Below are 16,786 nucleotides of genomic sequence, written 5' to 3'. Positions count from 1 at the left end.
GTCGCGAGTGCTCCCCCTTCTGTACTCCTTGCAGCTCCAGTCAGGGGGGACGTGTGATCGTGCTGTGTGTCTCTCTTTTTCTTCTTTCTCCCTGGGCTTTTTTTTCTTTTTGGTGATCCTTCGAAATGTGCGCACAGTGCACCTGGTGATTGAGTAAAAGTGACCTGGCTGAGTGCACCGTCGTGTCTGGGGCTAGACAGGGGACATGAGACTGCGACCACGGGATGCCACCTTACTGGTAATTATTCTGTTGCCTCCGTGACAGTTGGGTGGATAGGGGAGACTGATCGTTTGGACGTGATTGAAAGTTTAATAGGGGGGACGGGGATAAGGATGGTTAGGTATTTCAAAGGTGAATTGAATTTAATTCCGGAGTATGGTGATAGATCGTGTACCACGGGAATTTTCCGACGTGATTGGTACCTAAGATTCAAGCGATTCTTTAGTACATGCGTTGACGAGGGGTATTTTAATCCCATCGACGCTATTCTGCCTTCTGTCATTTTCGGAGCATGGATTGGGAATGGATTATATAACTGGGTTGAAATATAGATTTCAGGGAAACTGCGTTGACTAGTGATCGATAGTGGATTTGATACGTCGTGTCTTCATCTGGCATCGTACACTTCTTTTTAGAATCTTCATTCTATCACATATAGTAATATCGAGAAGTTTCTTCTGGTTATTAAAGTTAAACCAGCCTGCACACTCGTTCTTAGAGAATATATGTATCTGACGTCGACCAACCTGTCAACTGTAATTTTAACAGAATTCCGCATAAAATACCCCGGCTCGCGTGTCTGGTAATTATTAAAAAAGCACGAGGAGAAACAGTTTAGTGGCGAGCTGGATGTCGTGGGGTTGCATCGCGTATGCAACAGGTGCAAGGGTGCATTTGAATAATTGGAAGGAACGGGCGAATGGTCACATTGGGGTATCTCTATGGCATCGATCGCGGTCCAAGTGAATTCGACCCTGAACTCAAGGAAATCGTGAGCCCAATCGCCTTCGATCTCTTCGGCGTTCTACCACGAGCAAGCGAGCCCGAAAAATCGTCGGTGAAATTATAACGACGTTTCTAGAAATTGCACTTTCCTTCGTCTGCCCGTGAAAACCTAATCAGAGAGGGAATTCAGGCTATATACATTCTTGGAAGGTGGCGTAACCGGGCAATCCAGTTCAGACTACTCCAGTTCAGGAATTGATCTTGCGGCTCTGTTTTCGAGGCTCTGAGTCGATTCGCCGATCGATTTGTCCGCGTGCAGCGTGCATCAATCATTTTCCCGCGTTCGATTTGCGGCAGTGGTACTTTGCGCCGAGGTTTTTTACCAGACTCCGTGCGTTGCATTTGAAGGTAATTTGTCCTCGAATGCCATTAACGGAAATATGCATCGTGGAGAAATATCAAAGGTTGAACATCGCGTTCGATCCACACTATTGAAGAAGAAATTGTATCCTCGGAATCAGGAAGTGTCATGAAGAATTATTACCTCCGACGTGACTTGCTAGTTTCGCGACAAAGTAGATACTTCATGTAACCGTCAGGTAGCGAGGGGTTAAGCACCTGGAAAATGTAATTTTTTCCCCACTTCCTACAATATGTCCTACGAAGCGATTTCTTAAAAATTAATCACCTTTCATATCCATCGAAAAGAAATTTCTCTCGTGTAATTAGTGGACCTAGACCGTCGGCGTAGCTTCGCAAAAGCTGCTGTAGCGCGCTTAGCTAATTGCATTCTCTGTCTTCCAAAATGACGTTTCACCCAATGACACGAAACTTGGAACTCTAAAGAATTCCATAAACCATTTCGCGCTTGAGGAGTGAAGCATCATTTTGATGCGACAGTCCCCATTGTCCCAGCCCTTCAACCCGAAAGTTGACAAGCCTGGCACTGGACGTAATCACGAAACGGTTCACGACTCAACGACACCCGGTCACGATTGTTCATTCCTCGACTTTCACTCGCGCGTGTTCCGTCGATCACGAGCCGTGACTCGACTCTTCGAAAACGCGGAGGAATAACAGACGCGTTGCACGCGTCCGTTTCTCCGTTTCCATCGGGGTTCGTTGAATCCTTCGGAGCGCCGGCATCGACGGGCGATGTCGCGAAAACGGAAGGGAAAACGTGCCGTCACGAGCGAGCATCGATTGATCATCGATCAGGCCGGCGCGTGGCCAGTGAATCCTGATGATCGAACGGTGAATTGGATGTGACCGCGACTGGCGACTCGTTGAGGTCGGGATTGCAGTAAGAATGACGCATTGCATTTAGAAGATCCTACTGCACAGTACCTGCAAAATATAAATAGCTATCTACAATTCTACGTATTTGAAGATAAAACGACGGCGGTATTCAGTTTGACGGGTAGTTTAGAAAATGAATACGATTCAGCGATCCTTCAAATAATTCAATTGAATAATCCATCGAAGGTCTTCTCGACTGTGACAAACTCCTGAACGATCGTTATCACACCAGATATCACCGCGTCGACTCGCCTCGAGCTTCATTCCAGACGGCTGATATCCTTTCGCTGCGCGACCACTTGAAATGTCTAATTAGCCCTCGAGTGACGATCCGAGGCGCGCTCCAGCGAACTCGGGAAGCGGCCGACTAATTATACCAGTGAATTAAATCGACCGCGTAAAAACGTCCTCGTGGAAAACGCGCCTTGCACGTCCGCATTCTCATAGCCAGCGACCGAGCTGTTGGCGTCGATTTAAATAACGGGGGAGGGGACCAATTAGGAGGGTTAATTCCCAAGTGATTTATGGCCTGAAAAGGAGTAGACGGAGCCGACCTTACGCGCCTCCGTTGCCTAGCCTAGAGGATTCTTGCGCAATCGTTCGCTCGTCGCCGGCGATCGCTTATTTCGCGCGTTAATCGACAGTGTCCCGCGCGCCTCGCGAATGTCGCTGGGATCAAACGGAACGAGCAGGCGGATAATTAATTCGTCATTCGACCACGGGTAAATCACAAGAATGACCTTGCTAATAGCCGGACCGGTACGTTACACCTTCCGCTCGGCATCTGCTCTGCGACGTGGAGGGTCCACATCGATTTCCTTTGGAAACGTGGAATTTTGTTTTCGAGCCTAGCAGTGATTCAACCGCTTGGTCAGATCCTCGCCAAGATATTTTATTTTTGTGCTTTGTTGTGCTGCCTGGGCTCTTGCATAATTTGACGAGGGAGGAGCTACCCGAATAGTGGCCGTTTCGCAATCGAGCCTGGTGATGATGTCGATACTCGATGGTCCGGGAGTATAAGTAACTTCTTCAGATATTTGTATGGCACTTCATGCTCCCAAGTGTAAGCTCCTTTCTTCTGGACATTGGCTCCATAGCTTGGCTGAACGTTGCTTTAGGGTTTTCTTATAAGTACTGCTCCGTGAAATAATGAATGAATTTCTGCGTTCCACTCAAAGAAACCTGTTTGCCAGGTTTCAGATATTTGCAGCGAGATATCGAGGTAATGGTCGTCGAATATTCTAGCTATGTCTCCCAGAATTCTTAGAGCGAACCTGATATTCTTGTTCGGCTAACTGCGACTGTGATTCTCGAAAATCTTTGAGCGACGCGCATTCTGCGGGCAGGTACGACAGGCTTTTGTCGGCGATTCTAATTTACATACTCGCTACTTGACTAGCCTTTCCGCGGATTTATCGTGGCTAGAACGATGGCAGGTCCAATTGGCAATTTCGTCCCGCTGCAGAGGGGTGCAACTTGGCGGTGGCTCAAGAGGCTTCGACGATTTTTCCCGAAAATTCTGAAACTGCTGCGATGCCTTGGTTCCACCGGTTTTAATTTCGTTGCGTACAAATAGCTCGTCTTCGATTGCAGTAAGTGATTCCTTGTGGTAGTTGGAAATGGGAGTTTAATTTAGATTGTACGAAGGTTTAAGTCAAGTTTAAATTGAACTCGCTCAGTCTCGTCGTTGAATCCAATTCGAGATTGCTTCAACTTTAATTTGGGTTGATTTCGTTCGAATTTAGTACCGCAGAAGTGTGTCATAAATTTATATTTAACTTGTGTCAAATTCAGCGGTTGCAAGGTTTCAGAGCACGCGATACTTCAAGTTTGCCTCAAGGCCTACCTGAAATTTCAATCATCTCGAATTCGAGTGCAACCCCATCGAGCTGAATTTAAACTTAAATTTCAATGGAAACTGAAACTTAATTATATTGAAAGTTTCATCGAACTGCACGAAATACTCGAGACTATACAACGATCGTATCATCGTGAAAGTTTTTCAGATTCGATAATCCCTTTCGAAATTGTAACGAAAACAGTCGGAAGTTCCGAGGGTAAACTCTTGAATTCTCACTATTACTCGGTGATCCGCTTAAAATTTCTCTATGTTCGATAAGTTTCAAGCAGTTCCAGCCGTAGTTTCCGGCCGTCCAATTAGCTTGTGATCCTCGAAACGCAATTCTGCTGAATACGGCGCACTCGGTGCAGTTTGCGTTCGCCGAAGTCTGACAGGTTGACGTTTTAAACGACAATACGAAATTACCCTTGACTAGTTGAACGCCTGGTATGCCTAGCAACTGGATGACCTGCTTGTCGCCTGTACTTCCGTTGAATGTTCTCGTTTCTTGGAAGTTCCGAAACAGGGACAGAACCATTTCAATCGATTCTAAGAAACTAGAATGAGGTCAAAGATGTTTCATCTGTACCATGGTCTATGGTCCGTTTGAATTGAAGTAAATAAACCTGCACACTGACGCCATCTATATCATTTCATAACCAAGCACTACCAAGATTTACTAAGCTACAAAACCGATGAAATTACAAATTATAAACTCTTTTACCCACGTATACTTTGACGCCGTAGTTGAAGGGTTAGAAGACACGTGTAATTGAACTGCGAAGCTTTCACGAGCTGGGCTCCTCGCGCGGTTCCAAATGGTTTAATACACCCGCGGTCCTCGAATTCGCCTGCACCCCTCGAGGCCCGCTAGGGTCCCCAGGATCTCTAGGATGCGAAAGACGCTCGATCTTAGCGCGAGTGGCTGTTGGAGTGGTTCCCCCGGAAAAACAAGCGAATCGTATCGTGGAGAGCGCTGGCTGGCCCTCGAGATCGACTCCAGGAGCCGGGGCTCCATGTAAATGCGATCTCTCACCCTCTCGTCGGGACGGGGGGCGTTCGCCAGCTTGCCGTCGGCACCGAGTGCACCCGCGGGAGAATGAAAACCAGTCGGGGGAAACGTTCCCTTGCAAATGGAATGCAAAATCCTGGACGGTGCCGATGCTCGTGGGAACTTCGCCGTTCGTAAGCACAGCGACGAAAGTCCCGACGAAAGGATTTCCAATCTCCTTTAATGGCGCATTAATCGCGACTCCGTCGAGAGGACGGGGCGGGCGGGACGGGGGCGGAAAAAGGACGAGGCCGACGGTTTCGGAGAGGAGGAAGCGTGCTGGGGTGGAGATTCGACGCGATAACCCTCGGCTCGAAACGGTTTTCAATTGACGACGGCGACCGATAGTCTGCAAAGTTTCTCCGAATACCGATTATCGATACTTTCGCGTCTAGTGGCTTTAATACGCGGCAGCTTCTTTTTGGTGTTATGAAGTGGCGTTAAATAGACGCTTCCAGGCTTTTTTTCCAGGCGGTGTATCGCGCTGATAGGGTACCGCAGAGACTCGATATTGCGTCGACAAGGGGGATGGAACAATAGCGTGGCAGTGTAATTACTGCCGGAAAAATCGAACGGAAAATTGATTTGTGCTTCGGGGCAGAGGATGTAAACTTTATTTAACACGACATTAACATGTGTGTATTAAAAGCGAGTACGTATAATTGGTTCAACGTGGGACGCGCCTGCAGCGTGAATTCACACATGTCTGATCATACACAGGCCGTTTCTACTTGCCCGTTCTACGTCTCAAAGAAACACGTTACTTAGAAAGTGGAGTTCGCAATTTTTCCTGCTTTTCACCCACTGTTCTCCCATCATGACCTCGCATTAATTTCATTATACACGGTTATTTTGATCAAGAAATTCGCTACGACTGTAGGTATTTAAAAACATGTTGCTTCATAAGGAAACCACAATGAGGCACGGTCTACGTATGTACTTCCATTTAGAAAAGGATTAACATAATCACACGATGCTCTTCTCGAAAGCTAGCTCACTTGTATTCAGATGTATTAACCTCTAACAATCTTAATTTTATACCCTGCATAAACTTCCTTGCTACTAATCCCTTCTTACGTTTCACGCATCCCACATAAATGCATTTATAACCATCGCGAAAGAAGGATGTATCGATCTCAGAAACGCAGCGAAATCCCCCGTAGTCCACAAATCTCTCGATCAAACATAGATAGGATTCGATGCACCCGTTGCGTCATTCCCTCGTCCTATTTCGCAGCCTCGCGGTCACCGTTCTCCGTTCCTTCCGCGAGTAGAATCTTTAGCTCGTTTAAATTTCAACATTCCACGGCGCAGAGCGAATTGAATCCAATTCCTCTGGCCCCCCCTCGTCGCGTCTTTCAAGTAACTTTCGAAATTTCTATTTCGATCCCCGCGAGATTGAAATTCTACTTTCTACGTGGGAGAGGGGCAGCGTATGCGTTCTCTCTCGTGTTTGTTAACGTCTGTTCTCGCGCAATTACCGCGGAACAATACACGGCAATTATGCGGAACGCGGATTGAATACAATACGAGGAAAAGAAGAGACGCCGCGTTTATGTGGAAACGTAAACGACGACGATGACGTCCGCGTCGTCGGGGTGCCAGCCAGCCGACATTGAACTTGGCCCCGTGCCGGAAACTTTTTAATTTATTCGAGCAACCTCCGCCCCTCCTCCCTCCCGGCCCTCTCGCGTTTTAGCTCTCTTAAGGGAGTCCGACGACCCGTTCCCTCGGCTTCTTTCCCTCGATTCTCATGGAAATGGTTTGTTTACGGGATAGCCGGACGGGGCCGCGAGGCGAGCGACGAGGATCAAAAGTTCCGCCGGGTCCCCCGGGCGGGCGAGATCTCAGAATCGCTTAAAACTTCTTAATATTTTCAAATCGCAATAACGAACTTCGTAATTCGCGTATTAACGCCCGCCGTTTAATCTGCCACGGGCCCACGGTTCTGGTTAGAAGAGCTCGATGACGCCGCCCGACTCGAATTATTCGAAACTTTGATGGCTCCCTGGCGCCGCTCTACTGTTTGGAGCCGCGTAGATTGTTTCGCTCGATTTTCGATTTACCTCGAGCGACGGGGCAGGTTCGTTTGCCGCGAAATGAATACGGAAAAATTCAATTTACGAAGCGAAGCTAAGCGATTTCAAGTTTTGATACGGCTGGAGACGGCTTCCGCTACTTCGTTGCCGTCGACAATTGGCGCGACGCTGCGACGCGCTTTTCATTAAGTAACTTACCGCAATTGTACTGTTGCGCGCAAGAACGACCGAAGGACACTGCGGCCCTTTTTGCATAAAACGCGTAATTAGATTCCTCATTCTTTTCTACATTTCCCTCTAAATTTCATTGCCGTATCTTTAAAACTCAGAGAGCTATGGTAAATTTTGGAAATCGATGTTGACCAACTGACTTAACTCGTATCTAAGCCAAACATACATCAACCTGAATATGACACGACCTATGACTATTTTTATGACTATATTCTTTTCAAATATTATGCAAGTATTAAATAAATAATATAAAATAGTGTTAAAAAACAACAATTTTTTCTATATTTCTCCATTTTATGCAAGAAGGGCCTGAGAGGGCCATAATTAAAATTAATTTCACTGATTAATTGATTACATAATTCCGATTGTAGTAATGCAACTACAGAGGAGATATATAAAATTTTTTAACATTATAGAGAGTTTTGCAACAACTTCACAGATAGACGTTTAGAGCCACTTTTCTCGAATCTGATTTTTGGCACTGAGGCTCTTCTTGCATCCAACAGTACAATCCTATTTTGCGTGTACACAGCAGAAGGTAAAATAGGCAATTTTCGAGCTGTGGAGGCTGGTACAGATAGGTTTCGCCTGATGGTGCACGAAATGGAATTGGATGTTAGAAGACTCGGTGTTGCGGATCGAGTCATTGAACTATCGCATAGATATGGGTCAAGCCATTATTGATCATGGATCATACACTGGCAAACTACATATATCATGCCCTACAGGTTTTATACCTAGAAATTCTACTCAAACGGAACCTCCATCATCCGCATCATACCCTGCAAGTCCTTTGTCATCTTTATCGAGTCTCCAGAACCCCTGAATTATCTGTATCAAGTCTACGGATCATCTGCCCTGCATATTATCCCCCACAAGCCAGCAACCATAAGTATCACCACGGTTATCCTTGCAACTGGTGTTTGCAACGCCTGCGCCCCAAATTCGACCGCGTTAAATTTCACGCGCTTCGAGAGACTCCCTCGCCATTTGCCTGAACAGAACGAGCACGCAGGCCGCTTAGCTTTTCGCACCAGGTGCGAAGCGATTTCTCATCGCGGCCTGAAGTGTTCGCGAAGACACTGTAATCACAGATCGATCTTGGGGCCCCGTCGGAATCGCAATCAGCAGCGTGCACTGTGTTCCCCGAGTTACACTTCCATAGAGGGGGGTCGCTGTTGCGCGTGTGGGAAAAGCGGAACGCGTAATCGGTGCCCCGTCTCGTTTAACGAGCGGAAACATTATTAACGCGCGTACCGTACCCGACTTTTTCGCCCCGGATGCGTTTGACGCTGGCGAACGCCGCGCCGTATCTTCGCGTTCGTCTTCGTCCTCTCCTACTTGCGGGCCACCTCCCCGTGTCCCTTCGCCGCCTCCTCCTTCGTCCCCGGTTTCTTCTGACTCTGAAATCCATTGTCTACACGGTCGCCGTAAGTTTCTCAGGGACGCGTGGCGTGGGAAGGTTCGCAGGGCCTTAAAGTTCGCCACTAGCCAAGGTGCGCGAGGCAGATTCCGGGCGGGGGAGCAGCCGCTCTAACCCAGTTCGTATCAAATCGTGCGCGCCGCGGTTGTGCAAGCGCTCACGCAGGCCCAATTAAGTAATTACCGGCTACCAGGCTCGATTAATTCGCGGCCACGAATAATTAGCGGCCGTCTATGGTGTAAGACATAATTACGCGGTTGCGTCGCCCGATGCTTTTCCATCCGCGGGACCGAGCCGTGCGTCGCTCGGATGCTTAACCCACTTTTATCGCGCGTCGGTCTTCCGTCGTCGGTCCTGTTGCTGCATACCGCGGCGATCGGATGCTGGACGTACGGTACTAAAAGTATCGACTCGACTGGAATAGCTGTAGAAGAGCTTCGTTCCTCCAACTCATGTCCGATGCGCGTGGGACGAATGCTCCTGGATATTCTGGCGTACCTGGGTGGTACACTTTTAAATGTCGCTGGAGTAGTGTGCGACGCGTTAAAGATGTTAACGTAGATGTTTTTGATTGATCGTGTTTTCTGCTTATTACGGAGGCACACATTCCCACCGTCACTAATTTCGTTCTTCCTCTTTGTCTGTTGCAGCCGAAAGAACTCGATCGTTCTCAGGACACAGCTGTCCGTGAGGGTGCACACCATCATCGGTGAGTATCGGATCCCTGATTCGAATCTAACCGCAGCCTCTCACGATCCACTTCGGCGGATCATCTGACACGAGACAATTCCTCGACCCCTAACTGGCATCGCTGGGTCGAATCTAGGTCCACTTACTATGTTTCGGCTGATGCTCGATAAAGATTTCCTCGTCTGCCGAGGATCTATCGCGGTGTCGACCAGCGACATCGGTTTAGTATGTTCCGTGGGTGCTTGAGGTTCCACAATCACGTGCTAACCGTCTAGGCGGGTGGTGTATATGTACAGTGGTGGTCGAAGGGAAGTTTAGACAGATTTTTGCGTATGCATAGAGTGTCTTTAATACCATCGGAACCTATTCTGCGGAATCTCTTAACTTTATGGGCTATAGATGCATCGTTCACTTTATAAACTTCCATTTCAACATGATTGAATAGGTACGTACTAATAGAGTCGTTGAAAGGTCAGGAATTATAAATTACTGCTAAAGAGACTCGTAAATTCCTGTACAATGATGTAATTTACAAATTACAAAATGGAAAAGCTGCTAATGACAATTTAAACGTTGCGTAATGCTAATGAGAGTCATTATTGGGCCCCTGGAAACATTTCTTCTTCTGCATGTGCATAATCCAATTAAAATGGCAGAGTATTAAAGCGAGATTAAACGAACGCTGCTCATCTCTTTATGAATACCTACTCGATTCATAGTATCAGAGATGGTATTAAAGAGAATTATATATTAGAATCACAAATCAACCATGCAATGAGAACACTCGAAGGAATCGCTAATTTATTATACGCTTTCTACCAGTGTTTAATTAAATTTAATATCAATCGCTTAAGTATACCGGATCTCGGGATACTTTATTCTAACAGGTAACGACTGAATTTTATATGCATTCAGGACAAGGTTCCACGCACCGTGATGGTACGAAGATTTAATGTAGGATTAGTGTTCGAGATAATACTTTCGATGAAAACGTCGCACAGAGTAATGACTACTGTATAAAGTGCAGAACAGTGTAGCCCCGGCAAAAATCGTACTCTAGGGCTTCGCTAGGGGGGCATAGGCCATTAATCACCGTGACGGTTGATGGTTAACCGCATCGTAATCCCGACTAAAAACCGTGTACCACCGCTGACCGCCTCGTCGCAGTTTCTTCTCCATGGGGTCGCGGGGCGAATTTAGGTCTGTACCACGGCGAATACACGATCAGCTTCTTAACGATGGGATTTTTCTCTCGATCCGCGCACCCGTGAAAAACTGGGTCGTCGGATGCTCAACAATACGCGTGGTCGTGAACGCGGCGCAATTGGGAAAGCTATTACGTCAAGGTTGCCCCCGTCCTCGGAGGGATCGTCAATTTTCATCGGGCAATTATACCCTCGTAATTAAACGTTCCTGCATTCGCGTGGAAGGTATTTTTGCGGTCCCTCCTCGCGCCTGTCGCGCGCAATTATCCCCCGAGTCGCGGAGCGTCGAGGGGCGCGACCCGGCCGCGAAGAAGTCGTCTGCCGCGGAACCGTCTTTTCCCCCGAGACGCGCTCGGCCCCCGTTAAATAAGACTATTACGAGGGAAATTGAATCGCGCGGCACGCGACGAGATTTCCACGAAATCACCGCGAAAATGGTCTCGACGTTTTTCGCTGTCGACGAAAATGTAACCGCCCGCCGTCGCTGCCGCGCGCCCGAAACACTCCAGCGCCCTTTCCTGGTAAAAAGAGATTGATCGCCGTGAGGCGATAAGGAGCGCCGGCGGAACATCTTATTTTGTCGATCCCCGGGAAACGGGAGAGACGCAGGTTGCAGGGATGGGGGGCTCAATAACGTGGAAAGGTAATAAATGGTCCGTTGTCGTCGCGGTTACGCGTGGCTCGGGGGTGGACGTTGAAAGAAGATCGTCGATGTTTATTTGATTAAAAAAATTTGGCTGCTGTGTTTCTACAGGGGGAGATGTTGAACTTTACATCGTGAAATGGTGCCAGTAGTGATTCTATGTAATATACGCAGAATACCTGGATTGAAATAGCGTGGCTGGTTATCTCTTAATTCATTTACACCGGCGAAGAAGCAACATGCAATTAGAAGAATCAGGCACACGGGGATTTCTCAAACGACCAACGCAATTCGAAAGCAAAGTTCGGTGAAACGGATTCTTCACTCGCGAAATTTAAGAGACAATGGGCGATTCTCCTCGGGCCGTGTATTAGCGGCACAGAAAGAGGCCTGTTTCCCAATATATTCCGGGCGAACTTCTGATGGCTTGATAAAAAGTTCCGGGCGCGAATTTTATCGCGACGCGTTGTTATTTCAGCCGTGAGCGTGACTGCGTCGCTTTCATGCTCCGTGATACACTCACGGCTGCCTGTGCTTGTACAAGTGTAACTGATCTAACTAACTGCAATCGTGATTGTCCTCGTATCCGAGGGAGCCTTCAATCTCGGGCATGCCGTTCATCGCGCGCCTGCATCGCGAGGCTCAAGCTCGTCCTTGCAAAACGCTCGGATGGAACCTTTGAATCGCACTTTTTCCAAGGAAACGACGACCTCTGAGTTTCAGAAAGTTTTTTTACACCGAGACACTTAACTCTGCGACTGCTGTCAACTTTTTGCAGCGCTGCGATGAAACAGCCTTCGACAAGGAAATTCATTGTCCGCAGTTCTATCTAGAGCTGAATAACCATCGAGATACTTTAATACCCCGGTCACGAGGTTTGCCCGTGATGTGGACTCTTGTTTTCTCACAAGGAGTAATTACAAGTGCACATAATTGTTCCGAGCTGTGCTAGATTAAGATGAATCGTAAAAGTACGAAGTTCTTAAGGTGCACTCTGTCTTATACGCACTTTTAATTATTAGCTTACGAGGTCGAGTTCCTTCAAACGTATTGTTTTTCTATTCCCTGGAGGGTGCCGCTTGCTACGCCGAATGCGTTGACGCTTGGCACACGGGGAATGCTAATGCACAGGCTCTATCGTTTTAAATGGAAATTCTTTTTCTGCTGGTAGGTATTATAAGAATTATGCGCATGGTAGACCCTCGCGACGGAGTCTCGCTGCGCTCGCTCAACTTGTTATTACGTCTGAAATCGGTCGTCGAGTTGCCTTTAATTATATATGCGTCCGTCGAGGGAAGGGAAGTAGGTGACGAGTAATTAACAGCGATTAAGCTGTTGCCTAGAATGCCATCGCGTACGTGTATGTGGATTCTGCGAATGGAGGTAAAACGTCGCGAGATAAAACGAGAATGCACTGGACTGTAAAAGGCGTGACACGCAAAGTGGTATTGTCAAAGATCAAAATTTACGTGCACGAATAAACGACATATAGTGAGCAATATCTGCTTGGATTGAATTTTATTTTATGCACTGAAGTGTGTACATTGACATCTGTAAAGCTCACTACACGAATCATAATTAAGGATAATGATTAAGAACCTAAGTTCGATATCTGGGGTGAAGAGAAACCAGAAATTTCTCAACAATTAATTACCTGCTTCCTCGAGGCTGTCATTTGAAAGAAATCATAATGTACAACGCGTAGGCGAATTTCACATAATTGAATGTGGACTGGGTTCTGCACGGTTCGCGTTTCCCTCTGGCGAACCGAGCGACGCGAAATCCGTTCGTCTGGCCCTTGGCAGAATTCACCTGCGGGCCGTAGCCGTTCGTTGAACCCTGCGAAGGTGGTGGAGGAGATGATCGAAGGTCCAGAATAAGCGGCGGGAAAAAAGGAGCAGGATGAAAAGGGCGGGAGAAAGGCGCGAGGGGGCCGAAGTGGACCGTGCCGTTTTACATATTTTAACGGTTCTTCGTGTACCCCCGGTCCTCGCGAAACCTTCCGGCCCTTCGTTTCGCTTATTCCCGATATTTCACTCCGCTCCTCGCTTCCTGCCCTTATCTATATTTTATCGGACGGGAACGGTCTGCCCACGTCCACGCCGACGGCGAATTATCATCGGCGGGGATTAACGCTGTCTAATTCTTCGACAATGTCCTCGTAATCGTTTCACCGCTGTCTGGCCCGCCGATGAACGAAATTACGGTCCATAATGAACGTCGGCTGTCTCTGCTTCCGATCGACGGCAGAAACCATCCGTTCGCCTCTGAACGACTTTTATTTTAGAGTCTCGAGTACCTATCTTCGATCATCCGAACTCTGTTGCGCAACAGAATTCCGAAGGCTGGTTTACTTTCGAAGTTTGGGAAGTTTCTTCTATCTGGCTGTTTATTCTTTGCGTTCCCCGCGTCTGAATTTACTTTTCGAAGGAAATATTCTTCGGTGTTTGCCTGCTTGTTGCCGGGGAGGAAGCTTGGAGAGTCCTCGGAAGTTCTTTTACTGTGTTACTGCCAACCAAAGAGCACGCTTCTCCTCTGCCAGAGATCTCGCATTTCATTTTAATTCGTTTCAACTTTTGACACTCCACCGGTCACTCTTTCTTCCCACGATTACAGTACAGTTTTTGTATGCAAAATCCCAGGAGAGCGGAACGAGGCCCGAAATGTTTGCCCGCTTATTACCGGGGATACACAGCATGTGGCGGACATAATCGTCTCGCGGTAATGATTTGCTGGGCCTGATCTTACCTCGAGGCGATGCCAGTTCCGCTTGTAAAACCCCCTGATTCCGTTAGTACATAGTAATTTGCTTGTTAATGACCGCGTTTTGCCAGCCGGGTCCTCGAGCAAGGCCAGCGGAATCTCGCGTGTCGCGCGGCCAATTTCGTCGACGAACATTTCGCCAGCGAACGGCCAGACGTTTCGCGCGTAAACGCTTCGAGAGCGGTTCGCACGCATCACGCGACATGCGACACGCGGAATCAGATTTCGCGCCTCTTCAGCAGCTGCAGCCGAGCTTGGCCTTCAAGTAGATTCCATCTTGCACGTTTCCCCCGACTTCTGCCAGACAAACGACTATCCTCGAGCGCGCCGAGCATGCCTCGGTCGATTAAAATGACACTCGACAGATTTGTTAGAAATTTTTCTCGAGATTCTTTGTGAAAGAGTTGTTCGGTTTGATAACTTCAGGTTTTACGATTGGAACATAGTGGAACTGAAACAATTCGGCGAATTTCTTACATTACTAACTTTTTTTTAATATTTCAAGCGTCTTCTTACTATTGTTACTATCTTGTTACCATTTTCGTCATTAAAAAACCGAGTAAATCTCTTTTGCGTAGGAAGAATTGGTAACTCGATTATTCTGAAGGTATTTCTCCATTTTGTCGAGTTCCACTGAAACGAATTCTTATAATTTCAGTATCCAAGCTCGCGTTCCAGGAATATTTCGTTCCCCAAAGGGCAGAATCAATATCCCCATTTCGTTTTCCTATAAAGGACGTTTCGTAACGTAAAGCTTGAAGGATCCAGCGAGCTTCTCCACTGTCTTTATTACAAAACACTTTTTCTCGATAAAAGAGGAGAAACTTGCACGGACGCATCTCCATCTCGTTGATAACTCGCTGATAATTGCTTTGCATCGAGTACGCCGTGGCAGAAGTTGTTTGCCTTCTGAAGTTCGCCCCAACATGGAATTAATTCGTCCTATAGATGCATTCGATTAATTAAAAAGTTGCCCGGCCATGATCGCGCGGAGCCAGTAACGTGAGCCGTTTGCGCGAGCAGCGAGCGTGCTCGAGATCGCGTCGGGCGCAACGCAGCCAACACCTCGCGATTTTCTTCCAAGCGCCAGTCGCGAAACCCTTCGCCTTGAAAGCGACCGCCGCGAGCGGCTATCAGGGAACTTTTTCACGTCTCTGATAGCCTGCTGCCTCGGGCGGAAACTGTCCAATTAAAACCGGCGTTTCCTCGTCGGACGCCGCAAACTCTAGGAAACTTTCTCTCCATCGTGGTCCCGGGATCGCTCGTAAAAAACTGCTCAGCGCGCGATATTAGATTGTTCGACAAAGTGTGTTCGATTGAGACGAGACATAATAACGGAGTTTAAGCGCAGTTAACAAGATCCGTCCTAGGCGCTCTGCGTGCCAACTGTTACAGTCGTTAACCGTCATCGCTACAGCTATCATTCCTGCACATAAATCTCAGCCACGGTTGCTGCTCGCCGCACTATGAACGGACCATCTAATAGCGAGTCGAAATCACAATGAAATGGCATGGTCGGGTAGTTTGTAGCTAGCTGGGAAATACGTACAGCAGTTGCCAAGGTCTGCGACGATTTCGAAGTCGAGGGAGGTTTGTTTTCGCTTTCTCGATTTTCGGTGTTGCAACTGCACGCGGGCTCCTGTACACGCTTGCTATCGTAGAGACTGAATGGAAGAGGATCCGCGTAGTTGGAGCGGCGGCGGTGTTACGAGTCGGTAGGCTTGCTTAACGTCGCGGACCGAGAGGAGCCGGCGCGGCGCGGCGTGGCGCGCTTGCAGGAGAGAAGGAGAAAGGCTTCTGCTTATATGGTCACTGATTACGAAGGGGCCAAGGGCCCGAGGGCCTTGGGACCGCTATTCTTAGAAGATGGGTCCTTCCACCTCTCTCTCTCTCTTTCTCTCTCTCTCTCTCGGACCAGCCGTTTCCTTATCTCTCGTCCTACTCTCTTTCTCAGCCCTCTCCTCCCTCGGTTCCTCGCTCTTTCGTCTTGCGTACGGCCCCTACAGCGATTCCTAATTACCTGCGCTCGCGGTACGTCCGTCTCTCTCCCGCCCTTGGACTCCCTCCGCTTGCATGCATGCATAATGCATTTAAAGATCGCGTGATAGCGGGCGATTATGCGGTCGCGCGGGCCTCCTTTTCCGCGAAAGGAGTCGCGAATTGGGCTCCGCGGACCGTGACTCGACCAGCAACAAGGGCGTGGCCGCGCGAAAGAGAGAAACACGCGTGTGCTGGATAAGACCGCATGAATGAAAACGATATTTTTCCTCGCGGCTGAACGGTACGCGCCCCTGCGAGCCAGCGAGTCCCTTTTGCGGCGAAGGTTGTACGCCTCGCCGCCGTATCGACGCTTATTTCCATCCAGCCGCGGAGAATCCACTTTTTTTTCGATGCTCCTACGATTGATCCACATGAGGGATGCTTGCAATGTATTGGGGGGCGGTTGGTGCAGAGGGGGAGTTTTGTTTTCAGGGGCGAGGAGAAGTTAGAGAAAGGTTTAAAGATACTTTGTGAAACATTGAAAGGGACCGGTAAAGTCTATTTTCTCTTCGAACGTTTTCTTAAGCGGAGCTTTGAGTTTCTGCGGTTTTGGGACTTTGAGACTCTGAGGATCGAAGGATCTGAAATATCTCGCTACATCCTCCGAGTCGTGATT

The 16,786-nt window shown here is 48.1% G+C and overlaps 1 protein-coding gene across 2 annotated transcripts in view; it reads left to right on the top strand.

The window, feature by feature from the left end:
- Fhos (Formin homology 2 domain containing) overlaps window positions 1-16,786 on the top strand; it is a 170,332-nt gene that overhangs the window by 104,480 nt on the left and 49,066 nt on the right. For both annotated transcript variants that reach the window (XM_076808747.1, XM_076808748.1), the window contains exon 3: window positions 9,480-9,538. In XM_076808747.1, coding sequence (XP_076664862.1) covers window positions 9,480-9,538 — 59 coding nt within the window. The remainder of the gene's footprint in view (window positions 1-9,479; window positions 9,539-16,786) is intronic.

The sequence above is a fragment of the Andrena cerasifolii genome, chromosome 3 (assembly GCF_050908995.1).
Source record: "Andrena cerasifolii isolate SP2316 chromosome 3, iyAndCera1_principal, whole genome shotgun sequence".
Taxonomy (NCBI): domain Eukaryota; kingdom Metazoa; phylum Arthropoda; class Insecta; order Hymenoptera; family Andrenidae; genus Andrena; species Andrena cerasifolii.
Note: the sequence above shows the minus strand (reverse complement) of the source record. Positions and strands in the feature narration are given on the sequence as shown.